Here is a 13,841-nt window from a genome sequence, read left to right on the forward strand (position 1 = left end):
GTACTAGAGATGATTGTATTTGTGATAGTTGTTTGGTATGCCACTATTTCTTATGTTATACGTGCTTATTTGCTACGATATTATATGGTAGTGGTATGGGTGAAATAGACCCGATATCCGGTTGCAATATACTGAAGGGGAGGCCAACACCCAGATATGCTTGACACTATCCGGTTGAAATATATTGAAGGGGAGGCCAACACCCAGATATGCTCAGCAGTATCCGGTTGAAATAAACCGAATGGGAGGTCGACACCCATATATGCTTAGCAATGTATTTATTGTATGGTATGTGGTATGATGGGCGAACTCGCTAAACTTCGTGCTTATGGTTTTCAGTTATGGTTTCAGGTACTTCTTCTTAAAAAGGAAAAGATCCAGCATTATCGCAGCGCATCACACTATGATTTTCCGTGTAACGACCCAATTTTCACGTCCAAAAATCTCATTTTGATTAAGTGATTTGCAAAACATTTGTAACAAAATATCATCCGATCATATCATTTAATAAAAACATGTCTCGTATCTGAAAACCGAATCATAAAAACATAATAATTTCAGAGTACAATTCCCAGAATATCTCATAGTGCGGAAAACAAAGAGCGTGTGTATGATGTGCCACTACTGCGCCAGCTCCTTCCCCTTCGCTAAGAGGTACCTGAAACCAAAACTGTAAACTGTAAGCACGAAGCTTAGTGAGTTCCCCCATCGTACCACATATCACACAATCACATAGCATACATACTGCCATACAATTCTGGGGTGCCCGACCTACCCGGTACAACCATTCTGGGGTGCCGACCTACCCGTACGACCATTTTGGGGTGCCGAACTACCCATGCGGCCATTCTGGGGTGTCGTCCTACCCATGTGGCCATTCTGGGGTGCCGTCCTACCCGTGTCAAGCCATTCTAGGGTGCTGACCTGCCCTGTCGGTCCTAACAACCGACCCTTAGGGACTATTCCACCCCATACTGCTATTATCACATATATCATAACATAAACATATTATCAGACATATCTGGGGTGTCCGAACTACCCTTCGGTCCTAACAACCGAACTTGGGGAATATTCCCCCTCCTACTACCACTATCACATATAACATATCATGCCAGCATATAAACATATCATCACGTACTGTCATACATATCTGGGGTGTCTGACCTACCCTTCGGTCCTAACAACCGAACTCTACTACTGTCGCATATAACATATCATGCCAGCATATAACATATCAGGTAGTAGAAAACCTAGATGAATATCACACAGACAATCATCTAACATACGACTCCTACTGGTGGGTCGATATTGTGGTCGTAGACCCACCGCTACTAGAAGGTAACTCACCTCATAGTAGCTGCTGATTTGCGCGGGAATCCTCTGACTACTGCCGCTGCTGCTTCGGAAATCTTCCGGCTATAATTCCCACAAAACACTTAGTCATACACTGCTAACTGTTCTTAGGGTAAAATGACCATTTTACCCCTCCCCCCACAATTTAAGTCCAAGCTAAAGTCAACTTCAAATTGACCCGACTCGCCGAGTTGGGCCGTCAACTCGCCGAGTCCCTCACTCTTTACTCGTCCTTATCCATGACCCCACTCGTCGAGTTGGGCCGTCAACTCGACAAGTTCTTCCCTCATATGAACATCACATGAAAACTCATCCGACTCGCCGAGTTGATGAACAACTCGTTGAGTTCACCTTTATTTGAAGAACAAGTTCTGTCCTCGATTCGCCGAGTTGACGAACAACTCGTCGAGTTCATCTTCATCCTTAGAAGATTGCCTTGGACTCGCCGAGTCCGTTCATGCACTCACCGAGTCCCATGAACTTCCAGAACAATGGCTTAGTCCAGAACGTTGGGTCACTCCCCGGGACCCCCTAAAACCTTTCCACACTCAACTGGGTCCTTTTGACCCTTAACTGATATAGGACAGAAACCTTGGACTCACCGAGTCCAAGAATGGACTCGTCGAGTTAGTCACATCCACTCACTAAATCTTCGATTTCTGATGTACAACCTTCGATCAAAAGATAGATCTATGCTTCTACAATCGACCTAGCACGTAAAGTTACAACCTTTACGTGCTTGCATGGGACTTTGAGCTCAAAAAGGTCCTAAAACAAGCTCTTACATTGCATGGGGCCTTCTTTGAGTGCAAGAGCCACTCCTTTCTGCCTTGTAACCCCTCTAAGGACCTAGATCCAAAACATCAACCCCCAACCATGCTTGCAATCATGGTTGGTGACCAAAATGGCTTAGAAAAGCCCTAAAACTCCACAAGATGGGATCTATCAAAAGAGCAAGCAAGGTATAGACTTTATACCTTCCGTAGACTGCAAATGATGCTCAAAATCGGATCCTTCTAGCCTCCTCTTGATCCTTCAAGCTTTTCCTTCCTTCCTTGGGTCACAAAAACACCAAAATCACTCCAAAAGCCTTAGATTGCTTCTATAACGGCTAGGGTTTGCTATGGGGGTCTTCTGGGAGCAAATGGGACGAAGGAGGCCGAGTTAAGGTGTTTAAATAGGATGAAAACCCTCAGATTAGGGTTTTTGTCCAGACAGGGCCTACTCGCCGAGTTCGGGACCCGACTCGTCGAGTCCACTGCTTAAACCCCGTGTCTCATCCTGATTCTACTCGGTCAGTTGGTCCTTCAACTCGCCGAGTCCAAGGCCAAAAATGCAAAATATTTTAAATAATTAATAAAAGAACACGCACCAAGAACCAGGTGCTACATTCCACATATGAGATATGTGAGAGTTTTACTCTGATAATATTTTCTATGACATGTTATGGTTAATTGACATATTGGTTTTTGTCACACCCCAAAACCATGAACGGCGGAAACGTTCTGGGGCGGAGGACGTCATGTACAGTATCACAACAATGAAAAGTAGTAAACAAGCAACAACATCATCCATTGTATTAATAATATAATTTTAATACAAGTGTGATCTGTCAAATTATGATAAACACTAAAGTATAAATCAAAATGAAAGATGAGTCTTGAACGAGCACTATCTTCTCTAAACCTTGCATCTGTACCTGTCTATTGTTGACCTGAGGATACAAGTTATTTTGAAAGAGAGTATCAGCTTTAAAGCTGGTGAGATCATAAGTATTTTAGTATCTTAATTTGTATGTAAGTATTTGTATGTATATGAACTGTAAGTATTTGTATGAATATGAACTGTAAGTATTTGAAAACGTTTTGAACATCCTAGAAAACCATATGTTTCCTACTAAAAGTATCCTTCTACCAAGGCATCTAGTATCTGTGTGTGTCTCTTGTAAGAGTGTGTATTTTCCCAAAATCTGACTATCATTAACCAAAAATATAGTTTCTACATTACCGTGCATCGTGTGAATGTTCATGAAGTGAATGTAATAGGAAAATGAAATAGTACTATGGTGTAGTATCAAATAACTACAACCGTACTAACTACCTTAAGTCTATTGTAATCTTGTAAGTACTGTAGTATTTGAAATAAGTGACTACTTCTGTACTAATATTGCCTTATTTGAGGGATAAGGCATAATGTGATGGCTAGATCCCAGGCTAGACGTTCCCCTGTCAAAGGGATTTTGGGACCCATACACGACCCCTGCATATTTGCAAGCTGTGAACATCCACATTACTATGATCATGTATACCCAATATAACTATCACAATGCGTTGTGATTCATTGGTATAATTAGATCCTGAAATCGTTCCATGCTATAGCACCTAGTGATGTCTGTCCTATTATCGTATATGTAAAAGCACTCATGTAAACATATCTATGTAAACGTACTCATGTAAGCGTAATCATGTAAACATATCTATGTAATAGTATAGTAATGTACTGTAATGTTCTGTGTGTGCTAGCTGTAACGTGTGTTCTCTCTATATCTAGCATGTATAGTATTGTACTGTGTGTACTAGTTGTAATGTGTGTTCTCTCTTTATCTAGCATGTATAGTAATGTACTGTGAGTACTACTCGAACTGACTCATGAATGAACTGACTCATGGTATGTTTCATTGTTCTAGTAATAGTATTAGTATCCTCCTGTGCTACCCCTATGGTAACTTACTAGTGAAGTAATTGGTACATATGAACATGGAAGTATACCCTTGCTACCCAAGGGTATTGAATGGACTGGAAGAACCTTTATTACTATATATGTACACATGATACATAACTAATATTTAAACGACCTTCGGACGGATGCCCGGTACCCCACCAGACCACATCTCAACGACGAAAAGGAAATAAGGCGGATCGCCTTCCTAAGTCTTTTAAACATTTCTTATATAACTATACATATATAGGCATGCAATTGACAATATAAAAGCATAAAATAAGTTTTGTGAAAACCCTTGAACATGATTACTTTCTAAGAAAATATCGACATGATGTCAGCCTATAAAACGGGTTGGAAGTATTTGTTTGATAAAACAGTTTAAGTACAAAGAAACATTTGTTTGAAACACAATTGTAAATGAGTTTGAAATGAAAAATACAATGTATAATGAACAGTCTAATAAGGAGTTTTAAACATATAAAACGTTTATGAAAATCATGTAAAGAAAAATGTTTGGTAAAATAGTTAATGAGTAGTAAATCATTTGAATGCTGCTTATTAAGCACATGTGATTGATATAATAACTAGCATGATTCTACTTGTATCCCCCCATAAAAACATTTAAAACATTGATTAAGGGGTATGAACTCACCTGTAGTGAGTGGTACGGATGAACTGAAGATGTAGGATTGCTTGGTGCCAAGTGAAGTCTTGAACACACTCTATGATCCTAGTTAACATATATTATCACATATATGTATCGAATTAGTCTATAAACAACTAATAAACAAATTCAATACACCCTAATACATGTTAAACACTTTTAACAAGTGTTATAAGCCTTAAGGATTGCATCTAGGTGTCGTAGGGACAAGCTAGTGTGTGTAGGGTTCAAGGAAAACTCCCTAATGGAGTTCACGACCCTAATGTCACCAACAAATGAGTTTACGGCTGTAAGCTCATACTCATATGACCATTTGATGTTTGAGGCTCTATAAGACCCTAAAAAGCATTTCTACTTAATGGCAAGGTATTTGGAAGAGTTTAGGGCATCCTATAACTCATTTGAGGAGTTCACAGCCCTGGGACCAAACCCCTTGGAGATTACGGCCGTAATCTCCCATGGAAGGGTGTTTTTGGTGTTTTCAAGCCCCTAAATGAACTAGGAATGAATCTAGGCTAGTGTCCACGGCGTAAGGAGAGTTTAAAGCACACTTTGGCCCTTTTGTTTGGAGTTCACGGTCCAAGAACTCCTTGGGCTGTGAACACCTTACTCTTGGTGTTCTAGGGGTGTTTTCTAGTCCTAAACATATTAGAGTACAAATCTAAACTAGTTTTATTGCACAAGGAAGGGACTAGGGCACTTTTTTCCCCTTAAAGAAGGGTTTACGGTCCAAGAACTTCTTGGGCCGTAAACTCTTTAATCTACATGTTTCCTTGTGATTTCTTGATGCTAAGACACCTAACAAGCCCTGTAACACTCTTAGATAGAAGGACTTACAATTTGGAATGAAAAGCTGAAGATCCTTGAGAGAGAAATTGGCTTTTCTCTAGTTGGAAATGTAACAAATGAATAAATATGGCTTAGAACCATATATATATATATATATATATATATATATATATATATATATATATATATATATATATATATATATATATACCCTTAGGGTTTTTGGCAGAAAATATTTTATTCAGGCATTGAATTCTAATATCAACGAGTTTTGGAATAACAAAGTTGCATAATACCTTAGTGCATCCTCTCTCCTGATATCTCTTCAAGTGTAAAACCTGAAATACTCAAACTTATACCAAAAGTCTGAAAATTTACTGCAACTGTTCTAACTTCTATTGACTTGATATGTTATACAGAATGGAAATTTCGGGTTGTCACAATTTTGATATGAGATGACATTATAGATGTTTTCAGACTATTGGTTTTATAATTACTTAATTAAAAATGAATTTTTTTAGTCTTGAATTTTGAGATGTTACACTCTGACTTTGATCGTCTTCTGGAACAATGAATGAATGGTTTTAACTTATTTAAAACGGAAATTTTATCCAGTAGTTTTGGAACGTTACATGTACAACCATGACATATCTCTTAGGGAACCCTCTAGCTTCCAAGGTCCTCCAAATTACCTCATGAGATACATGATTGTACATCTTTTCTAGGTTGATGAACATTATATGGAGGTCTCTGTTTCTCTACAAGTCATCTAAGGAGATGGATCGTTTCAATCTTAAACTAAACTGCATTCTTAGTATTTCACTAAATGAACATTTAATTAATATTGAAAACCAAGCATGTGAATACATCGTAACTAATATATTTTATCTACACATCTATAAGTTTTTTTCACAAACTTTGAAAGGAGAATGAAATCCAAGATATCATTCTTGTTACAAGTATTAGACGGACAATAACAAAGATGGTTTATGTATTTATTTGAATTTATAAAGTTTTCCATGCTTTCCACATGAAACTCAAGAGATATGTGTTAAGATGATACTTGATTGTTTTTATACAAAACTTCCAAAATCAATGTTAGATATAATACATTAAAAACGATGGTCATATTTTTGTATGCGAAATTATAATATCAAATATGCATCTTTTCCCATATAAAATACAATTTAAATGCTAAAAAATACAAGACATCTTAACATTTCACCAATGAATGCAACTTATTTTGCTAAACTTTTCATTTATGTAAAATTTACTAAAATTTGATAGAAACCTATATAAGTTTATTATGTTAAATAATTAAAAACAATATGCTACATAAGTTACAACATCATTCAAACATCTTGATTTCTTTTATATTGCTACGATTGCCATGCTTATGATCTTGAGAAAAGAAAATATTTATCAAAGAAAAGACCTAAAAATGACAAGAAAGAGACTTGGTTGCTCAAAATAATAACACTTGAAAAGTATAATGCTCAACTCATAAATCGCCATCTGCCTTAAAAGATCAACAAGTCAAAAAAGGAGAAAACATTTATTTGGGTGTGCTTCGACTACTCCGAAAAATTGTTCAAGAAGAAAACCCAGCATACACACACACCAACACCATCAGCTCAACCAGAAATTCCAAAAACACCACCTTCGTGCATGCTCATCTATGGCCTCTATATTACCATCTAACATCCTCATTGTTTCATCAACAACAGTAATTAGCTCAAAAAACTAAACGATTTCCAGTTTTCTTCTCATAAATCTATCGCAGATTCTATTTATTTGCTGGGTTAATGGCAAATGCATCCTGGGGTTTCACTCCTACAGTTCCTCATGTTGATCGAACGAGGATATTTCCATCTATAGCCATTTTTCGATCTGGGTTTTATTCCCCTGATCGAATTTCCAAGAGGGTATCCTGCGCAAGTACTGCTAATGGTGCTGATAAGCTATCCCCTTCCGAATCTCGCTCCCCTAGGTACTTCTTCTCTTCTGATTGAATTATTTTTAGGTTATTCTATATCTATCAAATACCAATGCCTCTCTAAAACCTGTACTTGTTAGTTTGTGGGTATTTGTGTATTTGCTGTGTTGTTTGTTGTGAGTCTGTGTGTATGCAGGCTCCTCTTTTCCATAGATTTTGAATGTTGAATCACTGAAAAATAGCGTAAGTATGTTTCTTCACCATTCTATACACGAATCAGGGTCGCTGAAAGAATAGACTTTTTTCCCCACCAAAAAGAACAACATAACTGTGGTGCTTGCTTTCGCATCATGATTAGTGTATAAAAGGGTGATCTTGGTGCATGAAAGGGCTTTAAAAATGATTAAGGAGGAAAGTCAGAGAGCTTATTATCAGATCATTGCATTAAAGTCTGCATTTTAGCATTTGATTGTGTAATTCATGGGAAGAAATCAAATGTCTAAGTTTCTTATTTCTTTTTCATATTCTGTTAATTCTTTTTCAGGGTAGTTGGAAAGGGTTGCAAGTTAGTTGGATGTGGTTCTTCTGTACCTAATCTTCAAGTTTCTAATGATGATCTTTCTAAAATTGTTGACACAAATGATGAATGGATATCTGTTCGAACTGGAATCCGTAATCGCCGAGTTCTTACAGGTTGGTTTATTTACAAATTTGTCCTCATTTATTTTTCAAGTTTCCCATGAAGTTGATGGTAATCTCAATTGTTTATAAACAGGAAAAGATAGAATGACAGGATTAGCTATTGAGGCAGCTAAGAAAGCCCTAAAGATGGCAGATGTTGATCCTGATGATGTGGATTTAGTCCTGTTATGCACATCAACCCCTGATGATCTTTTTGGTAGTGCACCTCAGGTCTTACTTCATCAAACTTTAATCTCAAAAAAGTAGAAAAAATGAATCTTAGGTGTTTTTGTGTAGAAAATTTCAAGATTCATTGTTTTTCATGTGTCAGATACAAGCAGGACTTGGGTGTAAGGGAAATCCATTGGCTTTTGATATCACAGCTGCTTGTAGTGGATTTATATTGGGTCTAGTTTCAGCTTCTTGTTATATCCGAGGTTATTTTATTTATTTATTTTTTTTTAAATTAAATTAAATATGCTCGATGTTTTCATAATTTTTATTAAAATTTAAATGTAGGTGGTGGATTTAGAAATGTTCTTGTGATTGGAGCAGATGCTTTGTCTCGTTATGTTGATTGGACAGATAGAGGGACTTGTATTTTATTTGGTGATGCTGCTGGTGCTGTATTACTTCAGGTTATATTGTTATGTGAGAGTAAATTTACTATTTTTTTTTTTTTTATTTTAAATATTGTTATGTGAGATTTAATTGTTGCAACTTTTTGTAGGCATGTGAAAGTGAGGAAGATGGGATGTTTGGTTTTGATTTACACAGTGATGGTGAAGGCAACAGGTTCTTCCTCCATGAAATTTCATATATTTATTGTAACAAAATTACCTATTTGCCCATTGTCAATTGTTGGCGAACACATAAAAGATATCGTTTTTTTCTTTTTCAGACATTTAAATGCAAGCATAAAAGAGAATGAAACAGAGGATTTATTTGGTACAAATGGCTCAATCCCGGGTTTTCCTCCAAAGAGTTCGTCTTATTCATATGTCCAAATGAATGGTAAAGAGGTGTTTAAGTTTGCATGTCGGGTGGTCCCACAATCAATCGAGTTGGCTCTACAAAATGCCGGGTTGACTCGGTCTAGCATTGATTGGTTATTGCTCCATCAGGTATACCGAATAAACTGTCTGAATTAGACTCAATGACCATTTTACCCTTACATTCCCAAAAAAAAATTCACAATATTCATCACTTTTAACATGAGAGGGGGGAAATAGTGTATGTAATTTTGGGTCCCACGGACCATTAAAGGTTGACGAGTGAGTGAGGGAAATGATTCTCTCTCAAATTTAATTTGTTGTGTATGTAAAAGACGTAAATGCCCTTATGCAGGCGAACCAGAGAATCCTTGATGGGGTTGCAACGCGTTTAGAAATCCCGACGGAACGAGTGATATCGAACTTGGCAAACTACGGAAACACGAGCGCGGCGTCGATTCCGTTGGCGTTAGATGAAGCGGTGCGGAGCGGGAAAATCAAATCCGGGGAAACAATTGCTACTGCGGGATTTGGGGCTGGTCTTACATGGGGTTCTGCTATTATTAGATGGAACTAAAAAAAACTAAATATTCAACTTATAACAAACATTGCATGCTTCACTTGTCTGTGTCTATTATAATGTCTTTATTTTATTTCTTTTTTGGGTTTGAGTTTTGTTCTGTTGTAGTTATGATGTTTAAAGGCGAAGAAGAGTTGAGGTTCCATTCCTAAGGATATGTTTTTTTTTGCTGATTGTTTTAATTTGAAGTGGGTTTTAACCAATGTTGGTCAATTTAGAAACGAAAAAACTGTCATAAAAACTTTTCATTGACCATATCCATCAAAATGAACAAATCATAAGGCGAAAAACTATAACTTTACCCTGTATATCATAAATATATATACATCAAAAGTCAAAACAAGTAAACATATTTTATTATATATTTATAAATAAACCATACAAATGAATCAAATTAACCTATTCCACTTCCCAACATCCAAACTCTTGACAATTTTGTCTAATTTCTTTAACTTAATTCCATTCATTCCAAAAACATTCTCCAAAGCAAAGCAAAAGCTCCGCCCCTTATGGTCTAAAATATTTGTATCAATCATAATAATAATAAATCAAAAGTAAAAATAGTTGAAAATAATATGCCTGAAATTGAAGTTTTGTAAAAATGAGCATACTCTTAAGTCTTTTACCATGATCCATATAAAAAAAAAATAGAACATACAGTCTAGTATAAATTGGTCTAAAATATTATATCTATCATATCATCATCTTTTACTTCAAAGGATACAATCAAAACAAAAACATGTTTTCAGATTTTAATGCCTTCGACCTTTGGATTCGCTTTTTGAAGCCATAACCCCTGAAATCTGGTTTACCTCATACAATATCGCAGCCGAGAACAAAAAGCTGTGTAAAAATAAAAAAAAAATTCATATCAATTTCAACAAATAATTTGTAGTTGATTATCAATTACTAGATTTAGTAATCCATATAAAAAATATATATATAATAAAAAAAAAAGTAAGATAAGGTACCAAGTTGTTATACAAACTCGATGCACAGTGCCAGCAGCAACAAGAGCAACAGCTTCAGCTAGAATAACTGCAAATAAAAAAAAAATCATGAAGTTTTACTTACCCATAATAGCAATGTGCTTTATTTTTTTTTATCCATAATAAGTTGATTAATAACAATGTACTTATAAATAACATAATGCTGTAAAAATGCATGTACATTGCTCTTATAAGTAAAAAACAAAGTACATTGCCTATATCGGTAAAAAGAGGAAAATAAATTGCTTAATGCATATTCAGCATGAAGGCTAATATCAAGTCACCTGCACCCCATCCAGTTTTAACCCCGGAAGTTTCCTGGAAATTTCCAATGAACTGTAAAAAGGGGAAAGACAAAGTTAAGCACTTTATCATCATCAATTATATAGCAAGAATTAATATTCACATTTGTGAGTATGTTTTGGAAGTAAAATAAGTAATGTAATATCAAAGTTGGACACTCGTAACACGAAAGAGTAAAGGGACCAAAATTGCCAAGTGGATAGAATGTAGATATACTTTTGGAATTGGTGGGTAAAATCCTGGAAATGTTTGAAGGGATTTGTGAAAGAATATGACTAAAGATATGTTATGCATCAACTTCGGCCACATATGTTAGATAAGGGCAATATGGGAAAATCATTAAATAAAGATAATCTTATTAGTGCAGGGGCATTTTAGGCATTTTATATTAGTTAATTTGTTATGACAGATAGTATAAGAAGAGGGTAGTGGGCAGGGAGTGAGGTATCTATCTTTTGTGTGAAATTTGGAATTTATTCTTTGGGAGATTGGCTATCTCGAATCAGCTAAACTATCATTGTTCTTGTAATCTTTTGGGTATATTTGAGGTTATCAATCAATATTTGAAGCTGTTGTTACTTTTTGTGTTATTGAATCTGTTGTTATAACTCAGTTCATAACAAGATAATGCTAAAAGAGTCGAAAATTTGAAATATTGGATAAATGAATCTATAGTGTGTGACTATTGGCTCTTATCAAGATAGGTAAAAACACCATTCAATCAAGATTACCAAACAAATTATTATTTCATTATCAAAAAGAGATCACAAAACCAGCTAAATGAGCAATAGAGCATGAAGACTATAGTTGCACAAATCCAATGAAAGGTAATGGTTATGTCACCATATTCATTTTGGTGTTTGAAATCAAACAAAAACAAAAATTAAATCCACAATTTCACCCTTATCAAAGAGCCCCAACACATGAATTAGTGCATGGATGCATCATTGCAGATTTTCAAATGCATAAAAGTGTTGATAGATAAGACTGAACTCACAGTTAGTAAGAAAAGAAACACAAGTGAACTGGTGAATCCTCCAAGTATGGTGAACAGTTCTGATGATGCTAACTTCCCTCTATACATTTCTTGCAGTGAGAGAGTAACAACAAAGAGAAGAAGAGAATATAGCATTGAATTCCCAGCTTCGGCCATTGGCTTCAAAGCATTAAAACAACAAAAACAAATATCATTAGAATCTGTTTCTCCCAAATCACAATTGCTATAATTTATAAAACAATAATTATTACAAAATCGGGAGATACTTAAAACATACAGCATCAAGGAGCAGTTTCAAGAGCTCAATTTCACTTTTCAAGGACAATACTTGTATCGTCATTTAGATCAAGAAGACTATTAATCAAACATACGGCATTTAAGGTTTTACAACTGAAAACGCACAAAAATTTGTTGGAGATGAATCATAATATTCAGCATGACAGATCAGTGTGTTCGCGAACTTAGCTAAACTACCCATAAATAAATTTCCACCTACTTTTCAAAACGTAACAAGTGTAGCTTGCAATCGCATATGTTTTCTGCAGGAACGAAGACCAAACAACCAAAGTCTTCGGTATATCAACAATCACAACACAATAATCCAAACTAAAACTGTAATGCTTGAAGATAGCTTCTCGAATTATAAGATCAACAAGATATTAAGTTTTTAGTGAATCGAACAAGAGACAAAAGGAAGGATCCGGAACAAACCTTTTGAAAATGATGAATCCGACGCTGATTTATGTCCCGGTGACCACCGTCGCTTGGTGAACGACAACAATGGAGAAGGTTTAAAGGGGCACCTAAATGGGCTACAGATCAGTTGGCTATTAGCTTGTTAAGGGCCACACAAGGGTATCCAAAATAAATGGGCCGTTGATCCGTCAATAATTTTTGTATTTTCTAAATATTTCCATCAGTTCATATACTGATTTTTTTTTTCATTGATTAAACTTATTCAAAGTTTTTAGAGGAATATTTTAAGTTTGGGATATTTCAATCTGTTTGGCTCGCGGATTTTTACAAGGATCATCCATTCACATTTAGAGCTATCCAAAAGCACCACCCATTAAACATGACGTTAATTACTTTGAAATTTTTTCTAGAATTAGTATTTTACCCGTTGCTGCACGATATTAATGAATTTAAGTAGAGGTGAACATGATACTGTACCAATTCTACCGGTATTGTACCACGTATACTTAACACTAATATATTTGACTACCTACAGGTTTGATTGGTACAAATTGATAATAATATAAATCAGATAATTTTAACGATTAGTGAAGAAACTAGTTATGTAGTTCTTTAATTTGTTAAAAATATCTAATGAAGTACCATTAAAGTAACGTTTTAATTTTGTAATTTAACGTGGTAGTAAATATCAACTAATGCAACTAAGGGGTCGTTTGATACTTGCCGACTGGGTTAGAAGCTGATTGAGTTAGAAATTCTGACTGAATCTACATCTGACTGAATCCATGTTGTTTGGTTATGCATCTGACTGAATTTGCTGAATAATCAAAATGACCATTTTACCATTATGTTATGTTTGCAACACAACATGAATCTATTTAGTTATAGCAATATCATTTAATACAAAAGCAATTCTCACAATTACACTCGTGTAAACTTTTGTCAAAACAATTCTCTTAATTATAAATATTCATCAAATCATATAAAATCATTATCACAATTATATTGATTTACAAAATGATTGAATTTCTACATATACACAAACTAATTTGAGTGTTTTTCTTTATTCCAAAAACATGAGTAACAACCCAATTGACAGCTTTATATATTGCATTCTTCAAGATTCAAAGAGGGTGATGA

At 35.4% G+C, this 13,841-nt stretch overlaps 2 protein-coding genes across 4 annotated transcripts; one reads left to right on the forward strand and one right to left on the reverse strand.

The window, feature by feature from the left end:
• The first annotated feature begins 7,067 nt into the window (after positions 1-7,067).
• LOC111879636 (beta-ketoacyl-[acyl-carrier-protein] synthase III A, chloroplastic) lies at positions 7,068-9,868 on the forward strand. Its single transcript, XM_023876096.3, has 8 exons — positions 7,068-7,517; positions 8,008-8,156; positions 8,239-8,375; positions 8,476-8,581; positions 8,664-8,782; positions 8,875-8,939; positions 9,046-9,268; positions 9,492-9,868. The coding sequence occupies exons 1-8, from the start codon at positions 7,333-7,335 to the stop codon at positions 9,711-9,713; spliced, it is 1,206 nt and encodes a 401-aa protein (XP_023731864.1). The 5' UTR covers positions 7,068-7,332; the 3' UTR covers positions 9,714-9,868.
• A 409-nt stretch (positions 9,869-10,277) lies between these two features.
• LOC111879660 (uncharacterized) lies at positions 10,278-12,862 on the reverse strand. 3 transcript variants are annotated; one of them, XM_023876124.3, is made up of 6 exons: positions 12,717-12,791; positions 12,502-12,544; positions 12,006-12,164; positions 10,990-11,041; positions 10,688-10,754; positions 10,278-10,559 (listed from the first exon to the last, which is right to left on the reverse strand). In XM_023876124.3, exons 3-6 carry the CDS (start codon positions 12,159-12,161, stop codon positions 10,469-10,471), a joined length of 366 nt encoding a protein of 121 aa, XP_023731892.1. In that variant the 5' UTR covers positions 12,162-12,164; positions 12,502-12,544; positions 12,717-12,791; the 3' UTR covers positions 10,278-10,468. The 3 variants fall into 3 exon arrangements, with proteins under 3 accessions (XP_023731892.1, XP_023731890.1, XP_023731888.1); XM_023876122.3 differs by lacking the exon at positions 12,502-12,544 and having other exon boundaries at positions 12,717-12,862; XM_023876120.3 differs by lacking the exons at positions 12,502-12,544; positions 12,717-12,791 and adding an exon at positions 12,283-12,465.
• Positions 12,863-13,841: the final 979 nt, after the last annotated feature.

The sequence above is a fragment of the Lactuca sativa genome, chromosome 6 (genome assembly GCF_002870075.4).
Source record: "Lactuca sativa cultivar Salinas chromosome 6, Lsat_Salinas_v11, whole genome shotgun sequence".
In the NCBI taxonomy this organism is placed as follows: Eukaryota; Viridiplantae; Streptophyta; class Magnoliopsida; order Asterales; family Asteraceae; genus Lactuca; species Lactuca sativa.

What these genes read in the sequence shown, in the direction of transcription:
- LOC111879636 (XM_023876096.3), top strand. Translation starts at nt 7,333, where the DNA reads ATGGCAAATGCATCCTGGGGTTTCACTCCTACAGTTCCTCATGTTGAT. An exon ending in TCCGAATCTCGCTCCCCTAG is followed by an intron (nt 7,518 to 8,007) that starts GTACTTCTTCTC and finishes ATTCTTTTTCAG; the next exon opens with GGTAGTTGGAAAGGGTTGCA. An exon ending in AGCTTCTTGTTATATCCGAG is followed by an intron (nt 8,582 to 8,663) that starts GTTATTTTATTT and finishes ATTTAAATGTAG; the next exon opens with GTGGTGGATTTAGAAATGTT.
- LOC111879660 (XM_023876120.3), bottom strand. Translation starts at nt 12,345, where the DNA reads ATGACGATACAAGTATTGTCCTTGAAAAGTGAAATTGAGCTCTTGAAA. An exon ending in TGTTTCTTTTCTTACTAACT is followed by an intron (nt 11,042 to 12,005) that starts GTGAGTTCAGTC and finishes CCCTTTTTACAG; the next exon opens with TTCATTGGAAATTTCCAGGA. An exon ending in CGAGTTTGTATAACAACTTG is followed by an intron (nt 10,560 to 10,687) that starts GTACCTTATCTT and finishes ATTTTTACACAG; the next exon opens with CTTTTTGTTCTCGGCTGCGA.